The sequence below is a fragment of the Myotis daubentonii genome, chromosome 5, assembly GCF_963259705.1.
Source record: "Myotis daubentonii chromosome 5, mMyoDau2.1, whole genome shotgun sequence".
Lineage (NCBI taxonomy): Eukaryota > Metazoa > Chordata > Mammalia > Chiroptera > Vespertilionidae > Myotis > Myotis daubentonii.
In genome coordinates, this window is record NC_081844.1 from 20857891 (window position 1) to 20872854 (window position 14964).

Consider the following 14964-nt stretch of genomic DNA (forward strand, 5'->3'; position numbering starts at 1 on the left):
TTATTGATTTTTTACAGAGAGGAAGGGAGAGAGATAGAGAGTTAGAAACATCGATGAGAGAGAAACATCGATCAGCTGCCTCCTGCACATCTCCTACTGGGGATGTGCCCGCAACCCAGGTACATGCCCTTGACCGGAATCGAACCTGGGACCTTTCAGTCCGCAGGCCGACGCTCTATCCACTGAGCCAAACCGGTTTTGGCGTTTATTATTTTTAAAATAGACTTTTATTGAGAGGTATAATTTATACACAACAGAATTCACCAATTTTAAGTATGTAATAAGATGAGGTGTTTTTGTTTTTTTTAATTGATATTTAGAGAGAGGAAGGGAGAGAAGGAGAGGAACATTGATGTGAGAGAAACATCGGTCAGTTGCCTCCTGCACCCCGGGTATGTGCCCTGACTGGAAATCGAACTGCCACCTTTTGGTGTTCAGGACAAGGCTCCAACCAACTGAGCCACACCGGCCAGGGTGAGATGAGGTTTGACAAATGAGTACAGTTGTGTGGGATAATGAGCATTTCCATCATCCTGAAAGGTTCCCTTGTGCCACCCACCCCCAAACCCCTAGGTCTCTGGCAACCACTGACCTGTTCTCTCTCACTATGGTTTTTACCTTTTCTAGAATTTCACCTAAATGGCATCAGTCAATTATGTGTTCTTTCATATTTAGCTTCTTTCACTAAACATGTTTATTCATGATGCATTCTTTTCCAAAACACTTTGTAGATCCTTTTGGAGGAGATCCTTTCAAAGAAAGTGACCCATTCCGTGGCTCTGCCCCCGATGATTTCTTTAAGAAACATACAAAGAATGACCCGTTTTCCTCAGATCCATTCATGAAAAACCCTTCCTTACCTTCAAAGGTGAGTGCTGTGGGAAGGGGGAGTACCTGTGTGTGCATTATGCCTGTGAAGGCAGCCTGTCCTTGTCTGCCCCTAGGATTGAGCCAGGACTCTGTCCTTTGAACTGTGCTCACTAAGCCTGATGATCGTGGGCAGTGTGAGGCCAGGTGGTTCTCTGGCAGCCGGTCATGGGCCAGGGCTCATTCCTGGATGGGGGAGTGGCTGTGCCTGTGGGTCCTTGTGAGGATTGTCCTGTGAAGCAGGGCGTCACATCCCAGTGGTCCAGGGAGCCCAAGTCAGGAGGCAGCTGTGTCCTGAACAGCTGTCATTCCTCTGTCCCTTTCTGTGTCCCTTTACTTCAGCTCAGGCCCGTCTTCTGGGTTCTCTGCTCTGTCTCTGCCCCAACTGCTGCTCTATCTCCCAACAAAGACAAAACAAAAAAACCACACCACACACTTCCATACACCACCCTGGCCTCCACATGACCACCCCTGCTGTCTTCCTAGAGCAAAGCACTGATAGTGCCATTGGAGTCAGACTGCCTCCGTGGGTCCCAGTCACGGCAGGAGGAAGCCCAGACCAGCCTGGCTGCACTTAGTGTGTGAGGCAAACATGACCCCTGCCCCCCAACATCTAGCAAACCATGTGTTTTGTACAACATTAGCCTCAAAAGTGTTTTGTGAATGAATAATTTTTGTGACTATGTGAGGGTTTGTAGCCTCACTTAGTATTCTAGGTTGCATCTCGGTCCCCACTTACACATTCCTTGGTTTTCTTCTTCCCATGGACCTGTGTGTGCATCATCAAACCCAGAGTTCCTTGAGGGCGGACCTGTGTGTGCATCATCAAACCCAGAGTTCCTTGAGGGCAGGGGTGCATTGTAACATTTCTGTCTATCGGACCTGTCATGGAATATTCTTTTTTTTTTTTTTTTTTGGTTTTGATGATCTGTCCTTTTCATTAAAAATCATGTTTTTATTGATTTGAGAGAGAGAGGAAGGGAGAGGAATAGAGAGAGAGAAATATCGATGAGAAAGAAACATCATCCATTGGCTGCCTCCTGCACAGCATTTACTGGGGATCAATCCTGCAACCCAGGCATGTACCCTGACCAGGAATTGAACCAGTGACCTCTTGGGTTCATGGGTTGACACTCAACCACTGAACCACACTGGCTGGGCTGTCCTCTTTTTTTTTTTTAAATATATTTTTACTAGGGGCCCGGTGCACGAAATTCGTGCACTGGGTGTGTGTGTGTGTGGGGGGGGGGGAGTGTCCCTCAGCTCAGCCTGCCCCCTCTCACATACTGGGAGCCCTCAGGCGTTGACCCCCATCACCCTCCAATCGCAGGATCGGCCCCTTGCCCAGGCCTGACGCCTCCGCCAGAGGCGTCAGGCTTGGACAGGGGACCCCCATCTCCCCCTGATCACTGGCTCTGGCCCCCGCCCAGGCCTGAGGCCTCTGGCTCAGGAATCATGCCTGGGCAGGGGACCCCCATCTCCCTCTGATCGCTTGCTCCACCCCCCGCCCAAGCCTGACGCCTCTGACCCAGGCTTCAGGCCTGGGCAAGGGGACCCTCATATCCCCCCAATCCCCGGCTCCGCCCCCCACCCAGGCCTGATGCCTCGGCCAGAGGAGTTGACCCTCATCACCCTCCGATCACCAATCACCGGATCGGCCCCTTGACCAGGCCTGAGGCCTCTGGCAGAGGTGTCAGGCCTGGGCAGGGGACCCCCAGCTCCCTGTGGTTGCAGGCCCCGCCCCTGCCCAGGCCTAACACCTCTGGCCTAGGCGTCCGGCCCGGGCAGCAGGGTCCCACAGCTGCAGCGGCCCCGCGATCGTGGGCTCCGCTTTAGGCCCAGGCAAGGGGCCCCTAGCTCCCAGGACTGCCAGCTTCGACCGTGCCCAGCTCCCATCGCTGGCTCCACCCCTACTTCCTGCTATCACTGGCCAGGGCGGCAAAGGCACCTGATTCTCCTATCATGGCTGGGGCCGCCTTTGCCCTGCCCCCCAGCTCTTAGCTCCCCCCTGGGTTTCCGATCACTGTCAGTGGCAGGGGGCTTCTTCCTGCTTTCCCTTTCGCCTCCCTGCATTGTGCCTACATATGCAAATTAACCGCCATCTTGTTGGCAGTTAACTGCCAATCTTAGTTGGCAGTTAATTTGCATATAGCCCTGATTAGCCAATGAAAAGGGTATCGTCGTACGCCAATTACCATTTTTCTCTTTTATTAGATAGGATTGATTTCAGAGAGGAAGGAAGAGGGAGAGAGAGATAGAAACATCAGTGATGAGAATCATTGATCGGCTGCCTCCTGCACACCGCCTACGGGGGATTGAGCCTGCAACTCAGGCATGTGACCTTGACGGGAATCGAACCTGCGACTCTTCAGTCTGCAGGCTGACATTCTGTCCGTTGAGCCAAACTGGCTAGGGCATGTCCTCTTATTCTTCATCAATTTGTTATCTTTTCCACAAGTGGCTTTGTTAATTTTCTCTTCTGTTTGTTTTCTGTTTCACTGATTTTTGCTCTTTATTATTTCCTTCCTCTTATTTATTTTGGGTTAGTACGTTGCTTTTCTATTTCTAAACATCTTAATATCTAACCTTAGGCCATTGATTTTAGACCTTCTTTTCTAATGTGTTTAAAGCTACACATTTCATCTAAACACTACTTTAGCTTGCTTTCCACACATTTTGGACGGCAGCTATGCTCGCCACTATACCACCAACACCACCCACACATTTGGGTATGTGTCTTCATTGTTATTCAGTTTGAGATATTTTCTAGTTTCCCTTGTGATTTCTCTGAACCTTGTGTTATTTAAAATGCATTGTTTTGTTTCCAGATACTTGTTTTTTTCCTTTAGGTATTGTATAACATTGATTTCTAATTAATATCTATTGTTATTAGAGAACATATTTGTATGTTTTTATTGAGACTCTGAAATTTATCGCAACTTGTTTTATGGTCTGTGTTGGTGAACATATCACATACATTTAGGAAGAATGTCTGCAGTTATTAGGTGTCATGGTCTGTAAATACCAGTTAGGTCAGAGTTGGTTGTGTTCAGGTCATCTATGTCTTCACTGTGTTTGTTTTCTGATTCTTCCAACTGCTGAGAGTAGGGTGTTAAAGCTCCAGTTATTGTGGAATTGTTTATATCCCCCTTAATTCTGTCAAGTTTTGCTTCATATATTTTGAAGCTTTATCAAATAAGGCTGGAATATGCAAATTGACCGTCACACTGTCACAAAGGGTGGCGGAACCCATAGACACAAGATGGCGGCGCCCAGTCCCCTCAGCCCCGCCAGAGTCCCCCAGTCCTTTCAGCCCCAGAGGGGTGGCAGACCCTCAGGCAGGTCCAGCCACTCCTGGCTCCTGCCGCCAGAGTCCCACAGTCCTTTCAGCCCAGCCTGGGGGGAGGGGAGGACGGCAGGCGCACGGTGCGGGCGGACCCATCCTCAACCCCCCAGCTGCCCAGGGCCAATCAAGGCTCAGGTAACCAGGGCCGGCCGAGGCTTGTGCTGCCAGCAGTGGCAGTAGCAGAGGTCTGATGGGAGCGTTGCCTTCCCCTAATGGCCAGGTCGCCTCCCACCCCTGAGGGCTCCTGGACTGTGAGCAGGCCGGGCTGAGGGACGCCCCTCTCCAGTGCATGAATTTTCATGTACCGGGCCTCTAGTCCACAATAATAAAAGTGTAATATGCAAATCGACCGAACGGCTGAACAGCAGAACAACCATCCGGATGGGGCTGCGAGGGCCTATTCTTATACAAATTTCATGCATCAGGCCTCTAGTACATGTATAATTATTGTCTGATGCAGTGACCTTTTTTTTTTTTTTTAATCATTATAAAGGGTTTCTTATTTTCCTCAGGTTATATCTTTGTCTTGAAACTATTTTTTTAAAATTAAATCCTTATTGTTCAGATTATTACATTTGTTCCTCTTTTCCCCCCCCATAGCTCCCCTCCTCCCAGTTCCCGCCCCACCCTCCGCCCTCACTCCCCACCCACTGTCCTCATCCATAGGTGCACGAGTTTTGTCCAGTCTCTTCCCGCATCTCCCACACCCCTCCCCCCCCCCCAAGAATAGTCATTCCATTCCCTTTCTATGTCTCTGATTCTATTATAATCACCAGTTTATTCTGTTCATCAGATTATTTATTCACTTGTTGATGGATGCATATTTGTTGTTCATAATTTGTTTTTTGTTTTTTTTATATATATTTTATTGATTTTTTACAGAGAGGAAGGGAGAGAGATAGAGAGAGTTAGAAACATCGATGAGAGAGAAACATCGATCGGCTGCCTCCTGCACATCTCCCATTGGGGATGTGCCCGCAACCCAGGTACATGCCCTTGACCGGAATCGAACCTGGGACCCTTCAGTCCGCAGGCCGACGCTCTATCCACCGAGCCAAACCGGTTTCGGCTGTTGTTCATAATTTGTATCTTTACCTTTCTCTTCTTCTTCCTCTTCTTAAAGGATACCTTTCAGCATTTCATATAATTCTGGTTTGGTGGTGATGAACTCCTTTAGCTTTTCCTTATCTGTGAAGCTCTTTATCTGACCTTCAATTCTGAATGATAGCTTTGCTGGATAAAGTAATCTTGGTTGTAGGTTCTTGGCATTCATCACTTTGAATATTTCTTGCCACTCCCTTCTGGCCTGCAAAGTTTCTGTTGAGAAATCCGCTGACAGTCGTATGGGTACTCCCTTGTAGGTAATTGACTGTCTTTCTCTTGCTGCTTTGAAGATTCTCTCTTTGTCTTTTGCTCTTGGCATTTTAATGATGATGTGTCTTGGTGTGGTCCTCTTTGGATTCCTTTTGTTTGGGGTTCTCTGCGCTTCTTGGACCTGTAAGTCTATTTCTTTCACCAGGTGGGGGAAGTTTTCTGTCATTATTTCTTCAAATAGGTTTTCAGTGTCTTGCTCTCTCTCATCTTCTGGCACCCCTATAATTCTGATGTTGGTACACTTGAAGCTGTCCCAGAGGCTTCTTACACTATCTTCATATTTTCGGATTCTTTTTTCATTTTGCTTTTCCGGTTGGGTGTTTTTTGCTTCTTTGCATTTCAAATCTTTGACTTGATTCTTGCGCTCCTCTGGTCTGCTGTTGGGAGTCTGTATAATATTATTTATTTCAGTCAGTGTATGCTTAATTTCTAGTTGGTTCTTTATCACAACATCGAGGGTCTCATTAGATTTCTTGAGGATCTCACTACATTTATCGGCAGTTTTTAGAAAATTATTGAAAGACCTTAAAAGTGTGGTTTTGAGCTCTATAGCTTCCATTTCTGACATTTGCGTCCTGTTTCTTTCTCTCCGCATTTTTTTATGTTTTCTTGGTGCACCCCCTAGTGGTCTTTGTGCACAGTCTTGTTGTAGTTAAGCCTTGATTGTTGTAGGTAATACTAGAGGGGATTTGAGCTCCAGGCCAAGTGGCTGTGAGAATCAGCTGTGTCTGCAGTGAGAGAACTTCTGTCCTCTAGGGAGGTGCTAATCTAGCCTTTGCCTGAGGCTATCCGGCAAATGGTTCTGTGCAGGGCTTGGGCGGGGCGTGCCCCAGGGATCAACAGGGCGGGCTGAACGAGCAGTTATGGCTGCTCTCAGTCCTGTCCCTGGGGGCTCTGCCTCTCAGAGTCCCAGCAACTACTGCAAACCTCAGAGAGAAAGCTGCCTTCGAGTTCCAGCCGAAGCCAGATAGTCCCGCTTCTCCCGTTTGAGTCTGGGTCCCTAGAGACTCGCCCGGATCTGGAGCTCAGAATCTGAGACTCCCTCCCGATTGGAAAAGACAACCGTGCCCTCAGCCGCCAGCCCGCTCCTCACGCACCTCCGCACCTTAGTATTTGACTTCAGCACTGCACCTCCTCTGAGTCTGGGTATGCTGTTCTCTTTCCTCCTAGTTGTAGAACTTCCACTTAGCCATCCTTCCTGTGGTTCTGGGTGATGTCCGTTCTGTCTTTTAGTTGTATTTTGAAGTGGTTGTTTGAGGCAGCAAACTGCGGCGTTAACCTATGCCGCCCCGCCATCTTGGTTCTCTCGAAACTATTTTTTATCACACATTTAAAGTAGCCATTTTATCCTCCTTTTGCTTACTGTTTGTGTCTATTTTTTTTATTTACTTATTTTCAACCTATTTGATGTTTATATATGAAGATGTTGGCAGGGTTGGTCCTTTTTTAAAATATGTTTTTATTGATTTTTAAAGAGAGGGAAAGGGAGAGGGATAGAGAGATAGAAACATCAATGAGAGCTTCTATCGGCTGTCTGCTGCATGCCCCACACTGGGGATCAGGCCCACAACCTGGGCATGTGCTCTGACTGAGAATCGAACCGTGACCTCCTGGTTCATTGGTCGACACTCAACCACTGAGCCAACCCAGCCAGGCTGGAGGATATCTTTTGAGTTGGCTATGTAGTTTGGACTTGCTTTTCTATCCAGTCTGGAAAACTCTGCCTTCTAAATGGAGTGTCTAATCTAGTCCCTTATCCCTTAACATTTATTGTAATTATTGACATGGTTGGATTTAAATCTAGTATTTTATTGTTTGCTTTCTTTTAATCCTCTTTGTTTTGTACCTCAGTTCTCCCTTTCCTGCCCTCTTTTGGATTGAGAGTTTTCTAGAATTTTCTTATATCTATTGGCCTTTTAACTATGCCTCTTTTTTTTTACTTTTTAGAGGTTGCTTTAGGAATTAACCATATACACTTAACTTTTCATAGGCTACTTGGAGTTAATATTATATAATTTAATTTAAAATGGAGAAAACTTGCAGCCATTTAGGTCCGTTTATCCATTTCCCCTCAACTAGTAGGCATCTCATGTTATAGCTGTCCTGTGAATGTAAAACATCTAAGTGTATTACAAAGCCAGTAAAACGGTGTTACAATTTTTGCTTTATTTCATTGTATGTGTTTTAAAGAAACTTAAAGAGGAAAAAAGTGGTCTTAATGATTTCTACTCATTGATTTACCATTTCTAACACTCTTCATTCCTCTCTCAAGATCTTATTTCCCTGTTATCATTTTCCTTCAACCTGAAGAACTTTCCTTGGCACTTGTAATACTGATCTACTTTGTGGTCATTCTGGAAGGGTTTTTGTGCCCGATCTAGTAGTATTTTTTTCCTTTTAGCACTTTTAAGATGTTGTTCCACTGCCTTGTGACCTTCATTGTCCTTGATGAGAAGCCACCCATCTCTCTGATAGTTGTTCCCCCATATGTAACATGTTTTCTCTGGCTGCTTTAAAGAGCCTCTCTTTACCTTCACTTTTCATTAGTTTGTGAAGTGTCTGGATGTATGTTCTTTTTGTATGTATGCTGTCTGAGTTTTGCTGAGGTTCTTAAATCTATAAATTATGTCTTTCACCAAGTTTAGCAAGTTTTCAGCCATTATTTCTTCAAATATTTTCTTTTTCTACCCTATTGTCTCTTTTTCTTCTCTTTGTGAGTTTATGGTTATACATGTATTAGACCTTTTGCTAATGTTCCCACAAATTCCTAAAGCCCTGTTTTCTTTTCATTCTTTTTTTTTTCTTCAGATTGGGAATTTCCACTCTTCTGTCTTCAACCTTGCTCACTTTTTTCTCTATCCTTTGTTGTTCGGCTAACATAGTGAAGTTATTTCAGAAATTATACTTTGCAGTTTTAGAATTCCATTTGTTTCTTTTGTATAGTTTCTATTTGTCTGTTAAGATCTCCCTATCTTTTTATTCAAGTGTATTTTTCTTTATTTCATTGAGCAGTTATCACTGCTTTAAAGTTGTCATCCTCTGAGAATTCCAACATCTGGGTCATGTTGGGATTGACTCCATTGATTGTCTTTTCCCTTGAGAATTAGCTACATTTTTTTCTGGTTCTTGTATGTTGAATCATTTAGAAATGTATCCTGTGCATTTTGGGTGCTCTGTTATGGACACTGGATTCTGTTACATTTCTCCAAAGAGCTTGAGTGGTTTTGTTTCACCAGGCTGTTAAGTTGGTGAGATTCACACTTCAAACCCCCTGTAAGTTGCTCTCAGTCTACAGGGGTAAGCCTGAGAACTTGGGCAGAGCTGAACATGGAATTTGGGCTTCCAGTCTCTTCCTCTCTTTTCTGGATCCCTGTCCCTTCCCATGGGTATGACTGTCCCAGGCCTCCATCCGCTGGTCTTCAGGCCAGAAAGATGGCATTAAAAAAAAAAAAAATCCATACCCAAGGAGTGAGGATATTTTTTTCCATTGATTTTTAGAGAGAGAGAGAGAGAGAGAGAGAGAGAGAGAGAGAGAGAGAGAGAGAAAGAGAGAGAGATTAGTTGCCTCTTGCACATGCCCCTGGATCCCTGACCGGGGTGGGATTGAATCTGCAACCCAAGTACACGTCCTTGACCAGGAATCGAACTTGTGACCCTTCAGTGCACAGGCCAATGCTATAACCACTAAGCCATGCCTACCAGGGCGAAAGATGGCATTTTTTATTGAAGTCTTAGCCTCCCTATATTCTCAAATATAGCTGTCAAAATGGAAAACTCAACCTTGTACCATACATGGGTTTGAACTACGCGGGTTCACTTATTCAATTTGTAAGTTGTTCACGGGTCAACTATAATTTTGATCTGTGGTCAGGAATTGGCATATGTGGAGAGTGGACTGTATTTATACACTGATTTTCAACCATGTGGAGGATCAGCGTCCTTAACACATACATTGTACAGGGGTCAACCGTACTATTTTTTCTGCCACATTTCAATTTTCCTCCAACGCCTGCCTTCTTTGGTTCACTTCCTAAGCCTTCAGGTGGTTGTTATTATTATTTTTTTAAATTTAATTTTGTTAAGACTTTATAGGTGCTATCTGCAGGAAGGGTCAGTCTGTTGGGGTTTTACTCTGCTGGGGTTTAATTTTAATGGTTTTACCCTCTCCAAGGCCCAGCACCAGATATGGTGCATGTAGATGTCAAGAAAATTTTGTGGGTTGAATGAATAGATGAGGCAATAAACAAACTGCTTTTCACTCTTTCCTCTTTCCTTTCACTCAGCTCGACCCCTTTGAATCCAGTGATCCTTTTTCATCTTCCAGTGTCTCCTCAAGAGGATCAGGTGAGACTGATGGCTTATTTTCCTTTTGACTCTTCCTTAGGCAGTGGAAGGAATTCACCCAGTTAATGATTTCATTTCCAAAACTGGTGTGTCCTCAGTGTTTATGTCATTAATCAGTGGTACTCAAACCCTCGCCGGAGGCAGTTCAGCCAGAGCTCCCCCTGGCTGTTCATCTTCCCTAGTAAGTGCTGGCACCCTTCGTGGAAGGAAGCTCAGCAGTAGGAATTAACTCTGTAATCACACCAACGTTACTGGTTACTCTTTACTCATTCCTCTGTATAAATCTTGGATTTGTACCTTGGAATTTTTCCTAAAAGAATCCAAAGTTTGATCAAGGGTTCTGGTTTTTGCATAAAGGGGAAGGAGCATTTGCAGACTCCCCTTTGCTTTAGGGATTAGGCCCTGCCTGGTCCGGCGGCCTTGCTGGCTTGTTGGTTGCAGAGTTTGATATCATAGGTGGGCATGGGGATTTACTCCAAGCAAATCGCCCCACCAAAGAGAAAGCTCAACAAAAATCTCCACCCACAGGTGACTACCTCCTGTCAATCGTGTGGGTGGTGGGTGACTGTGGAATGGCTCCTCTTCTCCCTCTTCCCTCCTTTCCCGAACCAGTGGGAGAGCCCCGTCCAGAATGACCCCAGCAAACAAATGTGATCTCCCGCTTCCAGGGCTGTTGGGTACCGAGAGGCAACACTTTCCTTTGACCGCAGGGGCGTGTCCTGGGATGCCCTGTAACTCTGCCTCTGTTGGTGCTGCTTGCAGGTCACTTTGGAACTTTAGACCCCTTCGGAAGTGGGTCCTTCAATAGTGCTGAGGGCTTTGCGGACTTCAGTCAGATGTCCAAGGTAAAGCCCCTCCCGTGGAGCACCTGTGCCTCTGCCAGGTCGTTGTGCCTCTCGTGGTGGCCTTGTCATGGCTGCCAGGAGCAGTTAACGCCGCATGTGTATTTCCTCTGTGCCTGTCCCACTCTGAAATGCACCCTCCCATGAGGCCATGAGTCAGTGGACAAGGTCTAGAAAGTACCTGTGACTGTGATTAGAACCATTTTCCTTCCTCTGTGCTTCCCAATCCCTTCTGAGGCTGGAACCCTGACCCACAGGCTGGCAGGTGGGAGGTGTCTGGAGGAAGTGGGATAAGTGTCTGGGACTGCCTGTGGACAGAATCCCAGGGGGTTTGGGAAGGAAGAGTTCAGTGAATAAATCCACAGGTGAAAAGAGCAAGACAGACAACATTCATGCCATCGTCAGACTAGACATCATTTCTTTGTGGCTGTAGGTACATTAATTGACTATGGAGGTAGCCCCAGATGGTGTCAGAGTGCTGTCTCGAGAGGGATTTGGGGAGGAGCTGAGTCTTTAATGTAGCAAGAAGTCAGTAGATCATGTCCAGAATGGACAGATCCAGAACTTGTAGTAGAACCCCATGATTACTGAGGTAAATTGCAGAAGAAACTAAGAAGTAGAAAATGTTGACCTTGCCAAGTGGGAAAGGCAGTCTGCCTCTCTTCTGTTCTTTTTATAACCTTTAAGGTGCCTTGGTTTTAACTATGAGCATGCATTTCTTTGAAGAATTAAGCTAAGTGTTAGGTGTGCTGTCTTGGCCTGTGTGTTCTACTCCTTCTTGGCAGCCCCCCAGGCAGGTGAGGGGGGTTCTCTCATAGATAAAGAACCTCATGCAATACAGCCTATGGCCATGGAGCAGCAGGACTCTGCTTTCTTCATTCATTCTTCTTGCTCCTGGCCAGGTATCATTGATCCCTGGGAAGGGAGGGACACAAACAGAATACATCCCCATTCACTTATCTTATGTCCTAGTTGGGGAAGGCTCACAGCCAGATGGTGCAGCAGGGACTGGGGAGGGAGCCCCTGGAGGATGTGGGAGCCATGCACCACATCGAGGAGTACTCTGCTTGTCCCCGCCAGTGCCTTCACTGCGCCAGCTCCTCGCAGCATCCTGCTTGCTTGCTCCATGTTCATTCAGCCCTAGGAGCACACAATTGTCTGCGCAATGAGCGCTTGTGGTTAGCAGCATGTGATTGTGGTACGCAGCTTCCGAGAAGCGTTTGAGATGCTGTTTAGGTTTTCAAAGAAACGCGCTAACATAACTGTTGAGGTAGCAAATCCAGCTCAAAAATCCAGCTTGGAGAGGCAGAGTGTCTATGTGCCCATCAACTGCCGCAGGAGAGAACACAGAGATGCTGCTCTTTCGGCCTCTCTTCTTCCAGTGCCTGGAGGGAACGGGCCTCCATCCCTCATATGGAAGCACTGTGACCGGACTATTGGGGTGCTGTCTGGGATTGGTCAGAAGGCACCTGGGTGTGAGATTATCCCTCACATTTGCCTGTTGCTTAGTGGCTGTGACACGTGCCTGCGCTTCTTGAGTGGAGCTGTGCCCTCAGCTTCCATCCCTGCTTAGCAGACAGGAAACCATCTCTTGAAATCAGAAAACTTCTGCCACATGGTGGCAGCATCTCCAAGAAAGGGTTTGATTGGATTCTTAAGCTGTCACTGTGGGTCATCTCCCAGCAGGAGGGTGGCCCCAGAGGCAGAGGGAGTGACAACTAGCAGTGGTCCAACTAGGACAAGGACAAGGACAGGGCACAACGGAGGCCCTCATTTCAAGAAGTATCTCAGTAGAGGCTGTGGGCTCTGAGGGCTGATGCAGAATGGCCAACCTGGGGTCCCCAGTGGCAGGAATGGCCACCCCTCCTTCCTCCAGGCAGACTCTGCAGAGACCCCAGAACCAGGCAGTTCTGAGCCTGGGTCCTTCAGGCTTCCTGTTCTAACCTAAAGTTGCACTGTCCCTCTTGAAATTCTAGTTTTTTTCTCCTTGTTCTCGTGTCCCCATCAGGCTGCACACACACGTGCACTTAATGACTCCATAGCCAGCGCCCCTTCCTGTTGGCAGCCCTGTGTGGGATGGAGCTGGATGGGGCCATGGAAAACTGTCTCCAGTACCCCATTGTTTTGCTTCCACGATCCCATCCGCTCCTGATCTCGTGCCACTGGTCCCGCTAAATACCAAGCCCTAAGCTTGTAGGTCTGTGTTTCCCTTTTGGTTCCCTTTCTGTTTTTCAAGAACATCATGTGTATAAATAAAAGGCTGAGGGAAACGAAAGTAAAGTGGCGAGAAGGTGTGTGGGTTTGTTTTTTTTTTAAATACATCGCCTGCTTTTCCCCATCTGAGAAGGGTTATCTACCCTCTGCTTGGCTGAAGGAAAGTAACAGTCAGTGATGTGACTCCAGTCAATTCCTTTGGGAGCTTCTTGAGGCTTCTTCCTAGCTGAGGTGTCCCTAGACCCAGAGAGATTTTTCTAGACTGTATCAAGCCTATGTTACCCGGCTTTCAAAACACACTCCCCCAAATAGATTTCAGGGAGCATCAGAGTAAAAACAAGACCCCAGCTTAATTAGTTCACACCTCTCCTCTGAAAAAGGCCATCTATGAAATACTTGGCTGGTTGTTAGCCCGTGAGTGTTTTTCATGTGTTTTTTTTTTAAGCTAGGCATTTCTATTTAGGGATGTTTTTTTGAACCCAAAACACATTTCTTTTAGAGCTGCTTTTTTTCATAGTAGCTTGTCTCTCTCTCTCTCTTTCTCCCTTTTAGCACACTTCACTCTGGGCCAGCCCATAGAGCCCCTACTGACTTTACTGAAACCCTTCCAAAAATAGCGACTTTCCCTGAGGTCACAGCCTGAGGAGAAACAAGTCGGCTTCCAAAGGAGGCTTCTTGGGAAACTTGAAGTTGTGAAAATTGGGATTTGGAAATGACACAGGCTTTTGAGTGTTAGAAGTGATATAATTCGCTGATGTGGGTGCACCAGGCATTTAGGGTGAAACCCTTTTACATGGGAGCAAGCTGCTTCGCTCATTGTGTTTAAACAGAAGGGGGAGCAGAGAGTGCCCAGCCTGCCCTGAGAGTTATTGTAGCACATGGGCTGGCTGGGCAAGGGGACTCTGCACCCAGAGACTGGGGGGAGCTGTTCAGAGGGCTCTGGTATCTCTTTGCGCCCCATCCCCAGAGCTAATACATTGCCAGCACTCAGGATCAGGACTAGGGTCCCTGTGGGGGCCTCAGGGCCCCGTGCTGCTGCTCTACTAGGAAAATGGCCTTGATTCCTGCTTGCTTGTCTCAGGTTGTGGTGACATCGTGTGAGCCCCAGGCCTGGGGTGTGTTCTACAAACAGCAGAGGCAGAAGCACCAATGTTCCCTACCTCTCTGTCTCCTTTGCCCCACCCCATTCTTTCCAGACAACAGACCCTAAATCAGGGGTCCTCAAACTACGGCCCGCGGGCCACATGCAAATACAAATATTGTATTTGTTCCCGTTTTGTTTTTTTACTTCAAAATAAGATATGTGCAGTGTGCATAGGAATTTGTTCATAGTTTTTTTTTAAACTATAGTCCGGCCCTCCAACGGTCTGAGGGAGAGTGAACTGGCCCCCTGTTTAAAAAGTTTGAGGGCCGAAACCGGTTTGGCTCAGTGGATAGAGCGTCGGCCTGCGGACTGGAAGGTCCCGGGTTCGATTCCGGTCAAGGGCATGTACCTGGGTTGCGGGCACATCCCCAGTAGGAGATGTGCAGGAGGCAGCTGATCGATGTTTCTCTCTCATCGATGTTTCTAACTCTCTATCTCTCTCCCTTCCTCTCTGTAAAAAATCAATAAAATATATTTTAAAAAAAATAAAGAGTTTGAGGACCCCTGCCCTAAATCATCCATTTTATTTAATTTTATTTTTTAAATTGGTTTTTAGAGAGAGGGGAAAGGAAAGGGATAGAGAGAGAGAAACATCGATGAGAGAGAAATGTCTTCTGGGATGGAGCCCGCAACCCTGGGAATGTGCCCTGATCAGGAGTTGAACTGTGACTTCTTGGTTCCTGGATGACACTGAAGCACTGAGCCACACCTGCCGGACTAAGTCACCCATTTTAAAGCTAAGCTTCAGGTCAGAGAACTACCACAGTTCTCATGCTGCTGCCCCCGGAAAGACTCTGCAAATGACAGGCAGCAGCAGACAAAAGTGTGGGGAG

General features: G+C 46.7%; 1 protein-coding gene across 27 annotated transcripts in view; it reads left to right on the forward strand.

The window, feature by feature from the left end:
* EPS15L1 (epidermal growth factor receptor pathway substrate 15 like 1) overlaps positions 1-14964 on the forward strand; it is a 102054-nt gene that overhangs the window by 66316 nt on the left and 20774 nt on the right. For 21 of the 27 annotated variants that reach the window (XM_059696368.1, XM_059696375.1, XM_059696363.1 and 18 more), the window contains 3 exons: positions 732-868; positions 9871-9931; positions 10694-10776. In XM_059696368.1, coding sequence (XP_059552351.1) covers positions 732-868; positions 9871-9931; positions 10694-10776 — 281 coding nt within the window. The remainder of the gene's footprint in view (positions 1-731; positions 869-9870; positions 9932-10693; positions 10777-14964) is intronic. The other 6 variants (XR_009452952.1, XR_009452953.1, XR_009452954.1 and 3 more) reach the window with 2 other exon arrangements.